Source organism: Poecilia reticulata, chromosome 6 (assembly GCF_904066995.2).
Source record: "Poecilia reticulata chromosome 6, P_reticulata-male-v2, whole genome shotgun sequence".
In the NCBI taxonomy this organism is placed as follows: domain Eukaryota; kingdom Metazoa; phylum Chordata; class Actinopteri; order Cyprinodontiformes; family Poeciliidae; genus Poecilia; species Poecilia reticulata.
In genome coordinates, this window is record NC_088835.1 from 5475267 (window position 1) to 5496858 (window position 21592).

Here is a 21592-nt window from a genome sequence, read left to right on the forward strand (position 1 = left end):
GCAACCCTAGATGCAAGTGAAGGTTTAGGGCTTTGGGTCAAAGCCTTCAATTTTATTTGAATTACCGTGAACACAGAAGCACTTTAAACTGCGAATTACACTCCCGTTGGTCCCCATCAACATATCTGCCAAGTCTGAAGTAAACTGGATGAAAGTTCATGACGACATTGATAAATAAAAATCCTCTAAATGTGTCTTCTTCACATCACTTTTTTTCCTTTCTTCAAACATTTGTTGATGTTCACTATATGGGAGCAAATGACAAGGTTATGGGTCAGACATGAAGGCAATGAAATTCATTGCTAAGAAACAAACAAAAAATTAATGTAGAAAGATATAAGTGGCAATGTGAGAAAAAAGAGGATCAGCGATTATGAGAAGCTGAGAGTCAATATGCTTTAATTACAGAGTAACAATATTCAGCAACTGAATTATTTCAGACATGGTAAGGTAATGTAATTTTATTTGATTTATATAGCACATTTTTAGCAACAAGGCAAAGCTCTTTATATGAATTAGAAGGAAATATAAACGAAATAACAATCCAAAGGAAAGAGTATGGTATGTTTTCTTCAAATCTAAACAAAGATTGAGAAATATACTCTTTCCATGAATGCCGTGTATATTCTCTTATCTATTGTAAGATTACTGATAGACCTCACCTGATTATTTTTACCTTTAAACAGTGAATTATATCGATACATGTTTTTTAGTGACAAAAACAGATTTAAAAATAATAAATAGTCTATTACGGTATTTGCAAGAGGAGTGCATACTACATAGAAGCTTTCCATAACTTTATAAGCCTAACAGCTTTTGTAATTACAGTGTTTTTTTGAAAGGTATTTTTGTTTTCCCGCCTCTGACGCTCCGTCTTGTTCAAAAGGTTGTTGCGCAGATAATTTAGCTGCTGGACGCACCGTGGACCAACATGGGTTATCTCAAACAAATTGATATCGAAAACTTCAAGTCGTGGCGTGGGAAGCAAGTCATTGGACCTTTTATGCGATTTAATTGTATTATAGGCACAAATGGCTCCGGTAAGTCAACCTTTAAATACTGTACTAACTTTCTTGTTAGCTAGCAAGGTACAAACTTCGTCAACTAGCAAAGTGCTAGCTTGTTTAAACTGATGTTGGGCTGCTCAGTTTATTATGATAAAAAGTGATGTTAATGCACTATGTATGAAGATAACATATAGTGAAATTAGAGCCTTGGAGTTAAAAGACCTCAGAATATAATTTAGAGAGTAAATAAATATGCTAGTGGAACTTGTTAGCCGACCATTCTTTTCTAATGTTACTCGGTGGTCATTTTGGCTGTGTACTGTTATGTTACTGATATATTGTAATTGTTTAATATCGCTTAAAGGTAAGTCCAATGTGATGGACGCCCTGAGCTTCGCCATAGGCGAGAGGGTCGCCTCTCTTCGGGTGAAGCACCTGCGGGACCTGGTCCACGGAGCCCACATCGGTAAACCTGTGTCCGACACTGCGCGTGTGGCGCTGCGCTTCTTGAATGACGACGAGATAGAGACCGTCTTTTGTCGTACAATAACAGGTTAGTGTAAAAGTATAGTGCAGTAAGTCGATTTAGGCCAGGGGTGCCCAGAGTCGGTCCTCGAGGGCCGGTGTTCTGCATGTTTTAGTTCTCTCCCTGGTTTTACACACCTGCATCAAATGATGGCTCATTAGAAGGCCTAAGCAGAACATTGACTTGCTGAGGAGGATGTTACAACCACTGCGGAGAGAACTAAAACACGCAGGGTACCGGCCCTCGAGGGCCGACGTTGGACAGCACTGATTTAGGCATTCTAAACAGGACGTTTCGTTCAAAGGAATTACATTAGTGAAGTTACTTAAATTATAGAATGCTGTAGCTGCCAAAAAAATATTGAGAACAGTCATTTTATAAAGAATAGAATAGGTGTACAGTCATGGCCAAAAGTTTTGAGAATGACACAAATATTATATTTTCACATGATCTGCTGCCCTCTGGTTTTCATGTGTGTATGTCAGATGTTTTCATCACATACAGAAATACAATTGCAATCATATTAGGACTAACAAAAGCTTTTATTGACAGAGTGAGTTAATGCAGCAAGTCAATATTTGCAGTGTTGTCCCCTCTTCTTCAGGACCTCTGCAATTCTCCCTGGCATGCTCTCAATCAACTTCTGGACCAAATCCTGTCTAATAGCAGTCCATTCTTGCACAATCAATGCTTGCATTTTGTCAGAATTCCTTGGTTTTTGTTTGTCCACCCGTCTGTTGATGATTGACCACAAGTTTTCAATGGGATTAAGATCTGGGGAGTTTCCAGGCCATGGACCCAACATCTCTATGTTTTGTTCCCTGAGCCAGTTGGTTATCACTTTGCTTTATGGCAAGGTGCTCCATCATGCTGGAAAAGGCATTGTTCATCACCAAACTGCTCTTGGACGGTTGGGAGAAGTTGCTCTCGGAGGACATTCTGGTACCATTCTTTATTCATGGCTGTGTTTTTAGGCAAGCCTGTGAGAGAGCTGACTCCCTTGGCTGAGAAGCAACCCCACACATGAATGGTTTCAGGATGCTTTACAGTTGGCATGAGGCAAGACTGGTGGTAGAGCTCACCTGGTCTTCTCCCAACAAGCTGTTTTCCAGATGTTCCAAACAATCGGAAAGGGGATTCATCAGAGAAAATGACTTTACCTCAGTCCTCAGCAGTCCACTCCCTGTACCTTTTGCAGAATATCAGTCTGTCCCTGATGTTTTTCCTGGAGAGAAGTGGCTTCTTTGCTGGCCTCCTTGAGACCAGGCCTTGCTCCAAGAGTCTCCGCCTCACAGTGCGTGCAGATGCACTCACACCTGCCTGCTGCCATTCCTGAGCAAGCTCTGCACTGCTGGTAGCCAGATCCTGCAGCTGAAACACTTTTAAGAGACGGTCCTGGCGCTGGTCTTTCTTGGGCGCCCTGGAGCCTTTTTGGCAACAATGGAACATCTCTCCTTGAAGTTCTTGATGATGCGATAGATTGTTGACTGAGGTGCAATCTGTCTAGCTGCGATACTCTTTCTAGCTGCGATACTCTTTCTAGCTGCGATTCTCTTTCTAGCTGCGATACTCTTTCTAGCTGCGATACTCTTCCCTGTTAGGCCATTTTTGTGCAGTGCAATGATGACTTTACGTGTTTCTTTAGAGATAACCATGGTTCACAGAAGAGAAACAATGATGCCAAGCATCAGCCTCTTTTTAAAGTGTCCAGTGGTGTCATTCTTACTTAATCATGACAGATTGATCTCCAGCCCTGTCCTCATCAACACCCACACCTGTGTTAATGGAGCAATCACTGAAGCGATGTTAGCTGGTCCTTTTAAGGCTGCAATGAAGTTGAAATGTGTTTTGCGGGATAAAGTTCATTTTCTAGGCAAATATTGACTTTGCAATTAATTGCTGTTAAGCTGATCACTCTTTATAACATTCTGGAGTATATACAAATTGCCATTATAAAAACTGAAGCAGTAGACTTTGTAAATATTAACATTTGAATCATTCTCAAAACTTTTGGCCATGACTGTAGGTGATATGAGTTTAATTTGTATCCGATCATTTTCTTTGTATAACTATTGAGAGGGTTTGTTAGCACTGCTAAATGATTTCTCTGGACAGAGAAAAAGATCTTAATTTTGATTCAACCTTACACTTTATCTAAAAAAATATGAAATTTTAGTCCTGAACAGTTATTATGATCAAACCCATATTGCCTTTGATAAACAGTTAAGTTTTGTACACTTCTGAGATTACACACCTCCTGCCCCCTTCATCGTTATGGATAGACAAGAGTGCCATAAATTATCCTTCACTACGTTTTTTCATATTTCCAGGGGACTCTTCTGCATATCATATTAATGGATCTCATGTTTCACATGCTAAATACATCGAGGAGCTTGAAAAGATTGGCATCGTGACCAAAGCTCAGAACTGTGTGGTGTTCCAGGTAAGATGTTAAGATGTTCTAGCATTGTATTTAGATTATATTTTTTACTGTTTTTTCCTCAAAAATGTAATTTTCCTCCCTGCCCTAATTCGGGATAGTGATATTTCAATGGTCTAATCATTACATTCATCTTTACGAATGATAACAGCTGAAAGCTGAATTTGCAAAAGGCTAAATTAAGAGAAACGGGACAAAAAGTGGCACAAAACGGAAACGGTGGAGAAAGTAAAGATGTAATTCATCATGTTTCTTTGTAGGGGGCGGTGGAGGCCATAGCTTTGAAGGACCCAAAGGAGAGGACTAAGATGTTGGAGTGCATCTGTCAGTCCAAGCAGTACGCTGCAGAATACAAGACGAAAAAAGAAGCTCTGATGAAGGCCAAGGAGGACACACAGTTTCACTTCAACAAGAAAAAATCTGCCACTGTGGAAAGGAAACAGGTGTCCCTGGAAAAAGTCGAGGTGAATAAAATTAGCAACTATTTCACCTGCAAGCTAATAACCTGAAAGGAAAATGAGTTTCCTATATGGTGTAGTTGTGCTACATTTATTTTCAGGGTGTCATTAAAACATCTTAAATTAATTTGTCTAAAATTAGAGCCTTGAATTGATTGAAATTAATTAAATAGAGTAGGTTAGCCGTTAACATGTTAATCACAGGTCTTCAATTTTGTGGGACTTTTCTGTCAGGCAAAAGTTTGAACAGACATCTTCACTGTGTTCTTTGGTGGTTGAGGCTACCGCTAACCAGGTGCTAATATTCCCTTGCTAGCTAATTCGCTAGCTTTTCGCTAGAAAAAAAAAGGACTGAAAAAATGAATTTTGTTCTTAATCTAAATATATGTCTTGTGACCTGGTAAGTTGTGGCTTTTTTGAATAATGTCACCCAAATTCTTCACCAAAAATTTTTCATATTTGGTCTGGTCAGACTCTTAACCAGCTCATCCCATATTTCAGGCCCAGAAATACCAGGAATTGGTGAATGAGCTGAACCAGAAACGTTTGCAGCTGAGTCTTTTTGAGCTTTATCACAACGAGAAGGGCATCGACGCCATCAGCGACTCGCTGAGGGGGAGGAAGGAGATCGCAGCGGAAATGAGCAGGGAGTTAGGTGCTGCAGAGCAGAGCGTGAAAGCCCACAAAAAAGAACATGGACGCTGCACTAGAGAGGTGCAGCACATGGATAAAGAGATCCGGTGTGTTTGTCCCGACAGCATTAAAAACTTTTTTTCTTTACAGCTTTGAGTAAAATCATGTTTTGTCTTTGCGTACCATTAATCTTCTCTGCTGTTTCCTCGTGGCGAAGCGGTCAGGAGCAAGTCCTGACTCAGTCCAGGTCACAGTACATCAAAGCCAAGGTGAACACATCCCATCACGTGAAGAAGGCCGAAGAGATCGGCGATGCCGTGAAGAAGAAGAGGCGGGTGCTGGCTGCCAAGGAGCAGCAGCTGGAGGAGGGTCGGCAGGAAGTGGTCGAGCTCCAGAGGGCCTGGAGGAGGTACGAGAAGCAGACCCAGGATGGAGTGGTGAGGGGCAAAGACATCAGTCTGGATGAGGATCAGGTAACCGTGCATGAGACGTGCAAATACTGTTCATAAAATCATGCTGGAAATATTCATTTTCAAGTTTCAAGTAGTAAAAAAGAATAAACAAAAGAAATGTTTGAAACTTGACACACATGTATGAAGAAAATGTGTTTACTGTATAACTTCAGCGTAAATAATTCAAGAATAACTACATTAATTTGTAAGAACACATTTCAACCTTTTTTTTAGAGAACCTAAAGCCCTATTCTTGCCTTCATAAAGCAGTTGAACGCGTCATTTTCAACCACTTTGTGCAGTTTCATGTCCTTGCCGATGAATGTGGCATCAGCCTCCGTTAGTTTATGGACTTGCAGAGAATTTTGAGTTTCAAACACCTCCAGCTGTGTTTGCCTCGGGGGAGGCACAGAGTGTGTTTGCGTTTCGTGTTTCGTTAAAAGGCTTCAGCGACCTGTTGTGTTTCCACAACAAAGCAAAGTTTGCATACATCTCAGTTCTTACCCAGTTCATTGTTTAAATCCAAAATATTTTCAGACATCAAGATCTTTAAAAAAGTCTTTTATTCATGTATCTAAAATCTTTTCTGAGTCAAAAGTTTGAAAAGATGTCTTTTCTTCATTTCAGTCTGACTCAAGACAGTTGATGTCACAGTTGCTAACTAGCTGCTAGCTTACTCTTGCTCACTAGCTTTTTGACATCCATCATTGACGAGGAACAAATGACGATAGAGCCACTTGGAGTGAAATCCAACACACGGAACAACAAAAGTTTAACATTTTCAGGGCTTAAAGAACTCCGGCCGGATTTCTGGCTTTTGACCAAACGGTCCACCTCAACCAAACTGTAGTCTCCGGGCTAAAAGAGCTCAGTCTACAAAGATGTCTGCCAATCAGAATTCTAGCTTCCGTGTTCTTGACCAATGACTGTAAAATGGTTTGTAGAAAAGAAGCGCATGCGTTCGGTTTGGCGGTTAAATCAAATGCGATATGAAAGAAGATGGAGTTTGTCTGACCCGGTAATACAACACGTTTACTTGAGAAAGGAATTAAAAACAAGTGGCGCTGGGCATAGCTAGAGGAAAGGGGACAGGAAGGTGGCGGAAATTTTTCCAAAAGAGGGCGCTGGGATTCCTTTGGGGGGCCGTTTGGTCTAAGGTAAACCTTACAATCACAATACCAGTTTAGACTTTGAGCAACTTCCTAAAACTGTATTTCGAAGCGTTCATTTTATAGCGTTAACACCGGAGCTGTAAGTGGTCCGGTATGAAATGGGGGTGATAGAACAACGGTAACACAGCACTTTTAAATTTCAACAATCAGAATACAGAAATTGTTTCCGTTGTTGTAAAAGGTTTATGTCAGTCTGCCTTTTTCCCATCGATACGCTTCCCGACCGCTCTGCACCATACGGGGAAAAAAAAAAAAAAAAGACGAGGTGCACATTGCGCAAAACTCTGAAACAGGAGAAGCGGGACATAAAACGGATGGAGCGACGAACTAGATGTGAATTATGGCATAAAAACAGAATCCGACGCTGAACAGTGAAAAAATCAACACATGATGTGAAACACATGATGATTAGGCGGCGCAGAAGGTGACGAGTGAAGATTACTGATGGTCAATAAATGATCAAATAAATCAGCAACAGGAAAGAAACTAAAGTGGACATAGCAATAAACCAAGAGAGGATAATACCAATCAAAGAAAACTAAATGGAAATGAATGAAGAACAAAATGCAAGAATAAACTAAGAAACTAAAGTAAATACAGAGGAATAAACTGGTATGGCAAGACCTTACGAGCAAAAATTAATACAGATGACTGTATGGCAAGAATAAACAGACACTATTTCCAGATAAAAGGTAAAATAATATTGTTGAAATGTCATGGGTTTGTCGAGACCACATCTAGTACTGAGAATAAATATATCTGACAGACCATAACAGTAAAGAACTTATCACTTATTTATGTTTTTAATTAGATTTGATATATTAATTTCTTCAATATTATTTTTCATGTCAGTGTTAATGTCATGAGTCTGATGACTCCATGACACTTTCAATTTGACTCATTAGGATTTGATTAAGAACCAGATTTGTTCTTTGTCATTTCTGTCCAGTAAAACTATTAATCTATAAATCAATAGACAGGTCTATATAAAGATATAATCCATGTTTCTGTCTCATATTTGTATGGCATTTAAAGGACCTGGAACTTTTGTTTTTCCACTGAAAGCTCAGGTTTGCACAATAAATGCCATGTGGGTGAAGTTTTATGGATGATACTCTGATGTCCCATTCTCCTGAAAGCAGCACAGAGCTGCACCACCAAAAACCGACAGAAACACTGAAGAGAAGAAGAGCTATGATTAATGTAGTTACAGTTCTATCCATGTTTTAATGTTGGAGAGCTCAGTCGTTTTGCAAATAGTTCAAAGTTTAAACTGGCATGTTGAACATCTTTTATCTGGTCATTTTGAGGAATATTTAACAACTAGAAAATGGCAAAGAATAAGAATATTTTTTCCACTCTGACTGGCTGCTGTTAGGTCTACAAATTTTAAGTTGAATGTTCATTAAATTTTTCGTAGACACCTGTGAAAATAATTTCTATTCACATGTTTTTTTTGTTCTCTGGGAAATTATCTTGATGATAAGTACAGAAACAAGCATAAAAATCATAACATCTACAATAGTGATAGTAATATTAATGATAAAATTAAATAATAAGTCAGTGCAAAGTAGCCTGCAAATTCTTTATTGGGGGGCGGTGAGGGACCTGGATATGGGATGGGGGTGCTGGGACAAAAAAGGTTGAGAAACACTGATCTAGTTGGTAATGTTGCATGTTCTAAATTGCAGAAACATTGACTGAAAGGACTCTTATTTAATGTTGAGGGATTTTTGCCTGTAAGGCAAACCTTTAGGGCACAGACATTTTACATTTTGTTTTGAGTTGAAATGTACTGAAGTCTTATTTAAGTTTGAGTGTTTAGCTTGTTAATTGTATTGTTAGAAGCAATTGTTTGCACTATTCAAAGACACTTTTTATTAAACTGTGGCAATAGCAACAGTTTAATAAAAAGTGTTGCTATTGCTATTATATATAACTTATAGTTATATAATTATAACTTATAGTTATAATTTCTATCATAACTATAAGTTTCAGGCTCAGGATTTTTTTTTACTTTAAGCCCTGCATTTTCAACTTCCTTGCTGGTCACATACAAGGGTAGGGGCATTTGATACAAGAAAAACTGACATGGTCCAGGCACTGATGGACGCAAGGACTGAACAGTGAATACAAAACAGGTGTTTATTACGGAATCAACTTATTCTTAGTCAAACAGGCCAGGGTCAGAACCAGGGAATCCAAATCAGGGTCAGGCGGTTCCTGATGTCAGGGTCAGACAGACATGGGGTCAAAGCGAGGAGGTCCAAATCCAGTGGAGAAGGTCAGGATTGGGGACAGGAGAGGCAACTGGGCAGAAGGGAAGAGACAGACAGGTTAGTTACTGGGCAATTCGCTCAAGTAGCTACAGCAGGCCTGAAGGTGTTACCGCTGAGGGTTTCACAACAATCTGACGCGTGCAGGGGGAAGATCTGTCCTTATATGGCAGCAGCTGGGGATCAGGGTGATGATGATCACGTGTGAGTGGTCACAACTCAACAGCAGCTGTGACAAAAACTTTTAATCTTGACACTATCGGGGTTATTAAGTCTTTAGAGAGACATATGCAGTGTGCTGCCAAGAGCCACAACAGACCTTAGACCAGATCCCCAACCACTGACTATATTTGTAGTTTTTTTTGTTTTAACTTCCATTGAAGATGGCTTTAAAATTGATCTTTAAAGTCTTAAATTTGACTTGCTGAAACCTGCAGATACCGCGGAACTGGAGACGGTATCCAGGAGTTATAATGAGTGATAATAATGATTATTATCAGTCATTATTATAAGTGATAATAATGAAGTCTAAAACCACCATGTTCTGTGTTCCAGCTGCATCAGTACAAGGAGCTGAAGGAGCTGGCCCAGAAGCAGGGCGCTGTCCTCTGCCAGCAGGCCGACAAGCTGCACTGGGAAGTGAGAGCAGACAATGAAAAGGTGGTTTTTGACCAACGCAGAAAGAAGGAGATAGAGGTGCGTTTATCTTTCCTCGTCATACGAGCTCCATGATGTTTTGACGATAGCTGGATAGTCATAAATCTCTGGGAAATATGTCCGTTAAATCCTCTGTGCTTCAACTGAAACATCGTATTTTGCAGGTTGCCATCAGAAACAACCAAACTCACCTGGAGGAATTCATGAGTAGAGCAGAGAAACTAGAGGAATACACCCGGAAATGCAAGTAGGTCAAATATATTTGGTCTCTAACACAGAATTTCAATCATATTTGTTCATATTCTGGGAAAGTTTGATTTAATGTAATCTAGAAAGAAAGTGCAACAAAGTTAACATTTTGACTCAGGAAGTTGCTTGAAGATCTTGATGAGCGGCAGCATAGCCTGACTGCAGAGCTTCAGCATGTGACCCAGCGTGGTGAGGAGGCGAAGCAGGAGCTGGACCAGGTGATGGAGGAGCTGAGGAGCGCTCGGCTGGACAGCCACGAGACCAGGAGGCAGCAGCAGCGCCGGGAGCTGCTGGAGAAACTCCGCAGACTCTACCCTCAGACGGTTGTAAGACCAAAACCCCGACAGCTGCAAAACAAACCCTGCAGTAGTCCGGTTTGTTGCAAACTATTTGACCGCTTTGTGCCGTTTCAGTTTGGGCGCCTGTCCGACCTGTGCAGCCCGGTCCACAAGAAGTACCAGCTGGCCGTGACCAAGGTGTTCGGCAGATACATGAACTCTATCGTTGTGTCATCTGAGAAAGTCGCCCGCGAATGCATCGCCTTTCTCAAGGAGCAGCGGGCCGAGCCCGAGACCTTCCTGCCCGTTGACTACCTGCTTGTACGTCACGTCGTTTCCCTACAAACTTCTGCTGTACTTCTATACAGCAGAAGTACAGAAACTCACACCTCTGGCGCTTACCGAAGTGACAGAAGTTGCTGTTTGTACAGCTGCTTGAAATTCCTGAAAATACATCAATTTCTATTAGGCGTTTTTCAATGTTTTTAAAGACCTCGATTTCTGCCAATAATCTGGCAAAGCAACAAGACATTTAGTGCAGTTCTAGTTCCAGTTGCAGATTATAATTAGTATTTTAATCACTATTATTGACATAAAACAAGCTCCTATGTTGTGCTGAAAAGTTTCTTCGGAGTTAGTTTTGTCTTATTTCAAATACATTAAGATATTTACACAAAAAAAAGTCAAAATATTTGGTAATATTTTGTTGCATCGTTGAGCTATCAAAGCGATCGACTCAGAACTGAACCTTTAGTCACATAAAGACAATTACAAAGTCAGTCTTCTATCACCTGAAGAACATTTCTAGGATTACAGATCCTTGATATTGATATTTAGACTGCACAGTTTTGTAATAAAGTGATATGTAACATTTGATTAAAGCCTAAATTTGGAAAACCAGATACCGTCATACACCTAATAAAACGACGGACACCATTTTTTCTCACTGTAAAGTTAAATCAGACTAAACTATCAGTTCCTTTCTGTTGTTCTGTCTCTAAAGTAAAAGGAGAAAAAGTGTTTAAATTTGACTGTGGGAAAAGCAGATGAACTCTGACCCTCGCTCCCCTGGTGTTCAGGTGAATCCTCTGAACGAGCGCCTGAGGGAGATTCCGGGAGTCAAGATGGTGGTGGACGTGGTGCAGGTGAACGCCGGCAGCGCTCAGCTGGGGAAAGTGGTGCAGTATGTCTGCGGCAACGCCTTGGTGTGCGAGACCATGAGAGAGGCCCGCAGCGTGGCCTTCGACAGACCAGACCGAGTCAGAGTAAGCACGACGCGGAGCTCGTTTTACGTCGTGTTGCTACTGTTCCTTACGAATATTTGCTAATTGTCGGTGTGGGCTGCAGACGGTCACCCTGGATGGGACGCTGTTCAAAACGTCCGGTGTTATCTCCGGAGGCTCCAGTGACCTGCGGACCAAAGCTCGCTGCTGGGAGGAGAAGGATGTGCGTCGTCTGAAGGAACACAGAGATCAGCTGATGAACGAGATACGCGTCAGTCAACTAAATAAATCACATGACATGCTTTCACCTCGTTTGGTTCCTTTTGCTGCTACTCTTCAAATTTATCGTTAATCTGACTTCTTCTCCTTCAGGACTTATCGAGACAGAAAAGGAAGGAGGCTAATTTAAATCAGATCTTGGCTGAGTCTCAGGGAGCCCAGACCCGTCTGAAATACACCGTAACAGATCTGGAAATCCTCCGGAGCAAAACCATCCCCAAATGCCAAGCGGTAGGAGCACAGAGCTGCTGTGAGGTCTCACTCTTATCTGACTGCTGGACACACATCTGCTGGTGCAGAAAAAAACTGATTCTATAGAGAATCGCAATTCCTAGTCCAGATCATTCTGAATCAATTCAAAACGCTCAAAAATCGATTTTAAAATTAAGCTGTACGTCTTTGCTGCTCCTATTTGCAAGTGTGCTGCATATCAGATTACACAGCCACTGATTCTCCTCTTCAGATCAAACGTGTTGATGTCAGTTTTGTGCCTCTGATGGATTTCAGGAGATCTCCCGTCTGGAGAGCGAACTGTCAAACCTTGAGTATCAGATCGAGATGCAGCAGGAGGATCTCGAAGCGAAAGATGCAGAGATGAAGAGGATTAGAGAACAGATCGATCAGGTGCAGCCTCTCCAACACGTTTACATTTAGAAAAGAAAACATTTTAGGTTGCTTAACTCTGGAAGTACTGGGTTGTAAGTGTGAAACTAACGATTAGTTGATTAATTGTATACAAAAAGGTACATTCTATAGATTTCTTTTTATTTCTTTTTATTTAACCACTAAAACCTATTTTATGCTGTACTAGAAAAAACATTACAATATTCAAATAACTCGATTCCTTTTTTAAATGAGAAAATTTTATTGCCTAATATGCAACAACATAGCATTATTTTAGTAAATAAAACTCCACTTACGGATTTTTGGCTAAAACATTTTTTTTATTATTTTTTATTTTTTGTACAGTTTTCGCTCAATGATTGCTCTGAATGTCTTCTCAGCAAGTGCCCATTTTTGAGTCTAATGATTAATCAATTGCTAAATTGAGTATTAATTCAACAATCGATTAATCGGTTCAGCCCTACTGGAAGAAGAATACAAGGACTTTGTTTTAAGTTTCTGTCAAGTTTTTTTTTTTTTTTTTTTTACCTAATTTGTAGTTGTGTTTTGTGTACAGTGGACTGCTGGTATTCACATTTGCAAACTCTTAAAACTCCCTTTAGAAACTTTTACTGCCAGTTTTAACAGTTCACACATAAAATATTGACTAATGTGGAATCCTACAGGGCTGCACAGTGGCGCAGTTGGTAGAGCTGTTCTTGCTGCAAGGCCGGGCCGGGTTTGATTCCCGGCCCCACTAAGGGACAAGGGTGTAAAGAAGATGGATAGACGGAATCGTAACCCTCTTAGTGCTAGAATATAACATCGAGAGTCTTCCTTATCTCCACTCTTGAAGGTTCAGCCAATCAGCCCCAGGAAAAATAAGTGCAACTCCAGCCAATCACATGTCAAGTAGAAGTTCTGGCTTCCCAAGCTGCATTTACCTTCAAAGATTTTGAATATGGAAAACCTGTAATTTTTCACACATACCTATTTTAATGGAAGATTTGCACTATTCTGTTGTTATTCTATTCATAGCTGGCATTGGGAAGGTAATTGTGCTTGGGATCATGTCATGTTTAACTGTGTGGATGTTGTTTTTAGATCGATGACATGGTGTTTGCGGACTTCTGCGCTAAGATTGGCGTGGAAACTATTAGAGAGTTTGAGCAGGAACACTTAAAACAGAAGGCAGAGCTCGACAAGAAACGGTAAAACACACGTGTGTGTTTACATTGTTGTATGTATAATCTGGTAGTTTTAGTGATGATTATGAAGAAATAAGACAGAAGAACTCCTCCTCCCTTTACAGGTTTTTCCTGTTTTTCATCAAATTAATGTTAAAATCTGGCAATAAGAGCTGGCGTGGATATATAAATCTGTCTAAAAATAATAATTTAATGTATAAATCCAGCCAAACTTGGTCTTATGTGACAAAGTAATTGCCTCCCTCATTTTTAGTCATGAAATATCTCCCATTATCCCACTTTTTATTGATTTTAACCAAGCAAACACAGGTACGTTTACTGTCAGAGCTATACTATCCAGAAGTCATTTAGATAAGACCTCTCTAAGGCTAAAAGAACACATCAAGGTCAGAGGTCAATTTAAGAGTAGAGATGAAGCATTTACACAAAATATTAAAATGCACACAGAAACTCAAACATAGAACCTTAAATAAGCTGTTTAGACAGTTTAGCAGAAAAAAATTACACTTTAAAGTCAAAGTGGCTCAAATGAAAGTAGTTGGAAGTTGTTGAATGAAGGGCTCTATAACCAATTATGTTGAAAGAGCTTTTGCTTTAAATACTTTTATAATAAGTGAAATCATTTAAAAAGTCTTTGAATTAACTCTTTAAGATTAAAATGATCTGAAATCTTAAAAAATATATACTTTTTTACTGCATTAAATATTTCAGTTTGGCCCTTAATTTACCCCTCTGAAGAGCCCGTTTGTAATGAAGGTCGTTCAAGATTCACATATCTTTCCCCGAAGGCTGGAGTTCGAAAGTCAGCAGACTCGCTTGAACGCTCAGCTTGAATATGAAGCAGAGCAGCTGGCTCAGGAGAAGAAGAAACTCAGCAAAATGGAAGATACCATCAGGAAGGAGGAGCAAGCCACGGTGGAAAGCAGAGAGGTGGAGTCACTTTCCTAGCTTTTGTGTAGCAACAAAGAGAAATAGGAGTAAATAATTGCTGCTTTTCCATTGACCTTAAAATTGTGCAAATTAGAATTCCGAAGTTGGAATTCGCTCAAAATCCTTTTCCATAAGATGTTTTTGCGCTAGGATGAGGTGGTTTATCGAATTTAGTGTATTTTGCAGAACTAAAATGGAAACATTTTTCGCATTACACGAGTCACACGATCAATAACCTGATGTTACTACCAGAGGAAAAGATGGAGAAGACGACAGGAAGTGGTAGGATGATGATGGCGTGGCATTTTTTAAATGACTTATCACATGAACAAATTTATTCACATGTGACTTTAATGTGTTTATGTTTTTTCGACATGAGCAGAATGTTGACCAAATTTTGCGCACATTTGTAATGGAAATGTGCGCAACAAGTAGCCCACACTTCGGTTTCCTCACTTTGCTGCTGTTGTCGATATATGATAACAAGCATGTGTTGTTTGTTTATTACCTGTACTTTAAGCTAACTTTCACCGTTTTTCCCGCAGGTTGAGAACAATCTCCTAGAGACGGTGGAGGAGTGTCAGAACAAGCTTCTGGAGATGAAGAACGAGCTGCTCCTTAAAAAAAGCCAGGTGGCCTCAGTCAAAGCTGAGCTCAACCAGAAAACTCAAAAGCTGCAGGAGACAAACAAGTAAAGATCCCTCCAGTACCGGCACTTTCTCATCCCGTTTAAAGCAATCCGTCACTGAAACACAGACCGATTTGTACAGCTGCTGTGTCGTCTTTTTGTTTTAAAACTTTAAAATAGTCCACAGACGTTCTGAAGTTTCCAGTTTCTTTTAAAGGAAACTCTTGAAAATAATTTGGATATAAGGTTTCTTAACTTCCAAAAGTAGTTAAACATTGAATAAAAATTGCACTAAAATTTGTGAATGAAATCATAATAGAATATTTTGGGCTTGTTGATTGGCTGCTGATATTTTACTACGAGGTTTCATTCTATATTTAAAGGATTTCTTCCAAATCTTTAAATTCATAGCTTCTTCAAAATCTACAAGTTTCATATACAAGTGTATATATTCTATTTATTTTAACACAGAGATAGTAAAAAATGTAAATAATTTTACAAACTTTAAAGAAAATACTGTAATTCATATTTAGCAGTTTAATCCAGAGGTTCCCAAACAGGATTAGCTTCTCTGTTGGGACCCACAAACAATGCTACAAAATATGTAGAGAAAATTTGACTTTTAGAAAGTTTCTTTCACACTTTTATTTTCCATTCAATATATATATTTTGCATAAATGCTGCCTCATTTCTTCTGATTTTAGCGGGCATGCTAAAATCATGCATGCCACTTGACAAATCTGACTGACTAATTAGAATGATGAATTGTGGCAAATAACATTTTTAGTAAATTATTTTAACTTATGTTCTATAATAATGCTTGAAAAAAACAGATTAGATTTTATGATGACATTTTTCTGGTGAAAAAAAAAATGGTAGTTTTTTTTTTATTTCGTCACTCTCCCTCCAGTTTTCTGTTGCCTCTCTGGCGCCCCCTGGTGTTTCAGTTATGCCAGATCAGAACACTCACAGACCGTGCCTCATTTTAATAAGTCAAAAATCAGACCCAGTCCGTAATCAATGCTGAAAAAAATCCCTCATTGATGTTATAAATGAATAAATGTGACTTAGAATTCCAAGTCAGCTGCAAGCTTTTATATCATTATTATGTGTTTATTTAAGAATCGCCATTAGTCTACCACAGTACAGACTATTCCTCCTGGGGTCCACACCACAAATCAATACAATAAAAATCATGTTTTTACAAATATTAAAAAAAAAAAGACAAAGTTAAATACCTTAAGACACAAACAAAATCAAAACATTAAATTCAAATTAACCGCCTCAGCAATTTTAACATTTTAACAAACATTACAAAAGGACATCATAAAATACCTTAAAACACACAAACAAAATTAAAACACAAAATTTCAACAATTTCAAGGACGGGTTAAAAACAAACTAATGATTGTTGCCATCAATCATTTGCCTCTTTTTACACCAGACTATACAAGAAGCTTGTTGATGGGTGTAACAAAGCGTTTGGTTGAGGTGGAATTTGAAGCATGTTTGACCAAATTCTAATATCTTTACACTACTGGAGCCTGGAAGTTTGTATTTTTATAGTCTAATGATCCAGAAAACTGCTGTTGGTGTTTTTGAGAGCGTCATTAGCATCCCGGTGTTGTTTCTGCTGTGGCGTGCGTTCAGAGAGCTGACGAAGCTTCAGCGCGAGGTCATGTCCGCGGAGACGGCTTTGGAGCAGAAGCGCATAGCTCGACACAACATGCTGCTCGCCTGCAAAATCCAGGACCTGCAGATCACCATGCTGTCAGGCAACCTCAACGAGATCAGCGAGGTGCAGGTGGGGCTTCTGTTTCAGTAGCTTGACTGGTTATGGAATGAAACTGGAATAATATCAAAGTTTTGTATTTGTCGTTTTGCAGCTCATGACGGATTCAGAAAGTACCACAGCCACAATGGACATTTATGAACGAGAAGCTCAGTTCGTTATTGATTATTCTGAGCTGGAAGAGGAGCTCACGGTGAGATGATAGTTTGGGGTTTTGCACTATAGTTTGGTTTTATTTCATTGGTTTGTCTAATGAATACACAACACAGAAGATGCCATTTTCCAAAAAAAAAGTATTTGATTGTTATTGAACAACCAACTGACTGGAGTTTTCTCCTAACTTTTGCTGTCGCCATTTTGTTTACTAGTACTGTAATTTGCTGTAAACTGTTTGTTGGGGGGGGGTTCACATCAGTTCGAAAGGCTAATAAGTAGATCCAGAAATACAAAAACGGAGGATATTGTATCTATAATTTCATTCTGTTTTACTTAGTTTTATAAATTCACAATATAGTTCCAGTTAGTTATAGTTTGTACTTCAATTAACAAAAATGTTTTCTCAATTTCAGTTTTTGTGATTTGGTTAGTTTTAGTCGACTGTAATAACCTCAGTCAGCCAAATTCAGCCGGGTGAGACAGCAGCTGAATTATTTTTCCACTTAACTTCAGTTTGACGTTCACTCTGCGTGTAATGACTGTATTTATTGGCAGCTTCTGCGTGATGAGGAGCAGCTGGAGGCTCACATGGAGAAGCTGAAGGAGTCGGTCTCATCTCTGGAAGAAGTGCTGCAACGCACCACTCCGCCTAACCTGAAAGCTCTGGAGAAAATGAGGGATGTGAAGGACAAGCTGCAGGGGGTGACTGAAGGTGGTTTCATTTTCCTGCAGTTTTGTGTCTTTGCTCTTGAGTTTTATTACCTTCTAGCACAAAGATATTGACAGTATTCATGCCATAATATCTCCCAGGAATCTAAACCAAACCCCAAAAAAGAAAAAGAAAAGTATGTTCAACTGTTGGGAGCTGAAAGAAGTACTTTGTGAAAATGTACTAGGGCTGTACTTTTTGTTTAGATATCCAGAAAGTTTTCCATTTTAGATTTGGCTTAACATTACACAACAACTGCCTTCTGTACTGTAAAACCTGCTGTACTTTAAAACATATGCACATTTGGGGGAGAGACATTTTCAAATAGCCATCCGAGCCAAGTTAAAGTAACATTTATATTGTGACCAGTTGTTGTCTTCACTTGGAACTATTTTGTGACGACTTATTTCTTATCTTTCGTCACGTTAACGTGTTTAAAAACGTGTCTAAAGGTGAAAATGTCAAGCAGAATCAGTGGAGAGTCTTCAGTGTGTGTGTTGCTTTTGATGCACCACCTGTCTCAGCTGTGTGTGTTTTGGGTTCAATATGTGGCTTTCACAGTGTCCTGCTGTCTCAGGACGGTATACTTTACTTCAGCCATGAATAGAATAGAATATAATTTAATGTTTGTCACTGTATACAGTATATGTACAATGAGATTAAGATGACGTCATTGTCTTATGCGCAAACATAAAATGTAAAGTTTTTCAGAACCAAACCCTCTTTATTTGATTTTTCTCTCTTTCTCTTCTTTAAAGGAAAAAACTAATCAAAGAAAAATATTCTTAAAATTTTTCTATGCCTTCTATGAGTTTATTGGCGGGGGGGATCCAGATTTTCTGAAAATTATATCTTTATAAATGGCAAACTCATTTAATCGATAAAATTGTTTGTAGTTTTTACATATAGGAGTCATCTACCTGTCTGGGAATGAAACCTCAATGCTTAATTACCCAATCAATAAGAAAATAGGTCCAGCTGTCACTGCTACTTTTACTTTCGAGCATTTAGCATCTTTATCAGAGCAGACAGTGCCGTGTATTTAAGTTGCACTGGTTCTGTAACTTATTTATCAAACTTATTGTTGCAGTGCCAAGTGTAAAGTAAGGCTACATCATTTTGGTTTGGAATACCAAACCAGACGATGTTCACATGTTGCATATAAGAACCGTTGTTTCTTTATTTAGAAAGAGTAGTTTCTAAATAAAGTTTCTTAAATGCATAGTTTTCCTCTGACTGATAAACTTGGACTGTCTCTTCCTCACTCAGCCTTTGACGCCAGCACCAGAGCAGCCAGGAGGTGTAACCAGGAGTTTGAGCAGGTCAAAGCTCAGCGGTTCCAGCTCTTCAGTCAGTGCTTTGAGCACGTGCTGCTCGTCATCGATCAGATCTACAAACGGATATGCAGAAACAGGAGTGCCCAGGTGAGAGCCGTCCATTTAAACCCCCTCTGAGGACTGCAGGACTGGCTGGTGTAAAACACAAAACCACGGTAGACACAGGAACAAGTCGGCCATCTTTTTCACTGCTCGCGTTTTCTCTGTAGGAAAACGGCGACCAGAAATGTCTTACTTGCTGTTTTTTTTTTTCTTCTTCTTCTTATTAAGCTGTTGGTCTATTCTTAAATGACCATATCTGAATTTGATCTTTACATGAACATTTTCCATGGTGCTTCAAGGCCATTTTGAGTGCTGAAAACCCAGAGGAGCCATATTTAGGTGGCATCAACTATAACTGTGTGGCTCCAGGGAAGCGCTTCATGTCCATGGACAATCTGTCTGGTGGAGAAAAGGCCATCGCTGCTCTCGCTCTGCTGTTTGCAATACACAGGTAACCCGGGTTACCAGGTTCAAACAAATCATTTGCAAAGTGTAACTGTTATTGTTATTTTTCTGTCCATCATTAATAAATTAAGCCTTGTGCCTCTTCCTTTAGCTTCCGTCCAGCTCCTTTCTTCATCTTGGATGAGGTGGACGCAGCTCTGGACAACACCAACATCAGCAAGGTGCAAACCGTGTTGCTATGGAGAACGCATCTGGACAAAAACAGCAATAAGCAGAAATAAAGAAATGGCTCCATAAAGTCATTTATCTGTTAAATATTCAGAAAGAAACACAATAAGAACTTTCCCACATTATTTGCCAGTACAGAGTAACAGTGTGTATTTGTTTATCATTTTCAACAATATTAGTTTAAATATCATTTAATTTTATAAATCTGCAAAGAAACAAGCAAAGTAGAAAACAGGAGTAAAAAATGCAAAGCGGAAATGTTAGGGGAGGAAATAAACCAATGAATAATTTATAAAAGGGACAGTAAATTTAAAAAGTAGTAATTAAATATAGAATATGATGAAAAAATAAGAAGTCAAAGTAGTAAAACTAAAAAAGTATTAAATACTTACAGAAAATGGGAAAAAGAAAAGAGAAATATATGGAATGAAAAGATAGTCAAAAAAATGTAGTAAATCCAGAATATGGGAAGAAAAAAGAAAAATGATGAAATAAGAAGTGACAGTCAATAAAAAACTAAATATTTAATATGGGGTAAAAAAGAACAAATGAAATTGTAATAAAATAAAGAATATGGGAGGAAAAAAGGAAGAATGAATAATAAAACAAAATGTAACAGTAAATTAAAAATCATGTTAAATACACAATATGAAAAAATTAGGAAATTGAGGAAGCCGATAAAAACAATATGATTGTAAATAAAATGGAAAATTAAATAATAGTGATTATTAAAATTCATACTGTCAAAAATGATAAATATTTGGTACACTGTGTGATCCAAAAAGCTGAGAACGTTCTTATTTATTGGATTTGATATTTAGCACATAAATTACTTAAGTACTTGTAAATTATTATTCAAGCCATTTATTTATTTTTGTTTATTACCAATAATGTCCGGATCCGTCCTCCATAGACGTTGCAGGCGAGACGCTCGCTGCTGGGCTTTAGCTGCTGATACATTAGTTGGTAAAAGTTTTTTGTAACTAGAGAACCATGTTGTGATTCGTCTCCAGGTGACGAGCTTCATCAGAGAGGAGTCCAGAGAGAACATGCAGATCATCGTCATCTCCCTGAAGGAGGAGTTCTTCTCCAAAGCCGACGCCCTGCTGGGAGTCTACTCTGATGTGGGAAAACACTTTCCATGTTGTTTATTCAGTTAGAAATTCGTTCGCACTGATGCTTTTTTCCTCGTTTTTCCAGTTGGATGGATGCATGTTCAGCCGCGTTCTGACCCTGGACCTGCGCCCCTACCCTCTGGCTGAAGAGGAGAGCAGCAACGAAACAGACAAGGAGACCCAAGCAGACAGAGGATCTGAGTCCTGCTGCCCCGAAATTCCTTCATGAACGAAATCATTAGTTTGCAGTTCAACTCTGTTTAGAAAAACTGGTTCTTATAGTTTCAGTTTGTTATTGCGAAATGGTAACGGCTGTTTTCTGTTGCTGTTTTTGTTTTTTTTCCTAAAACGTGTTAGCTTGCAGTTCTTTGAGTGGTAAACTTAAATCTCCGGGTTTTTACCGATGGATCGACCTGGTATAAGAACTGCTTGTGAGTCCAGTTCTGTCATTTATAGTCATAACATGACAGGAAGTTCAGGAAAGAGTTCAGGTTTAAATACAGTTTTAAAAAACAAAGTTTTGTATTGGAAAAAAAAAACAACTTTCCATGTTTGTAATGTTTTGCATTTAGTTATGCTGTAAGCATAACTCCTGTTCATTAAAAATACATTGAACAAAATATGTTGATATATTTCTGTGTTAATGATTGAATCATTTTATGACGTGGGAGATAAAGCAATAAGCTTATTTATTAACGTTATTATTTATGCTATTTGACATTTACTAAACAGAATAACTGCAAGATTATCGAAGACTAGTTCTTTCCCTCCGCAGCAGCAGGGGGCAGC

General features: G+C 38.9%; 1 protein-coding gene across 1 annotated transcript; it reads left to right on the forward strand.

The window, feature by feature from the left end:
* The first annotated feature begins 845 nt into the window (after positions 1–845).
* Positions 846–21423, forward strand: smc1b (structural maintenance of chromosomes 1B). Its single transcript, XM_008410843.3, has 25 exons — positions 846–1040; positions 1372–1560; positions 3864–3976; positions 4234–4437; positions 4933–5171; positions 5282–5537; positions 9520–9660; positions 9786–9868; positions 9989–10196; positions 10284–10469; positions 11228–11413; positions 11496–11642; positions 11744–11881; positions 12158–12274; positions 13358–13464; positions 14250–14391; positions 14937–15082; positions 16670–16823; positions 16906–17004; positions 17523–17679; positions 18946–19100; positions 19355–19506; positions 19612–19681; positions 20702–20812; positions 20889–21423. The coding sequence occupies exons 1-25, from the start codon at positions 932–934 to the stop codon at positions 21030–21032; spliced, it is 3753 nt and encodes a 1250-aa protein (XP_008409065.1). The 5' UTR covers positions 846–931; the 3' UTR covers positions 21033–21423.
* The last annotated feature ends 169 nt before the right edge of the window (positions 21424–21592 follow it).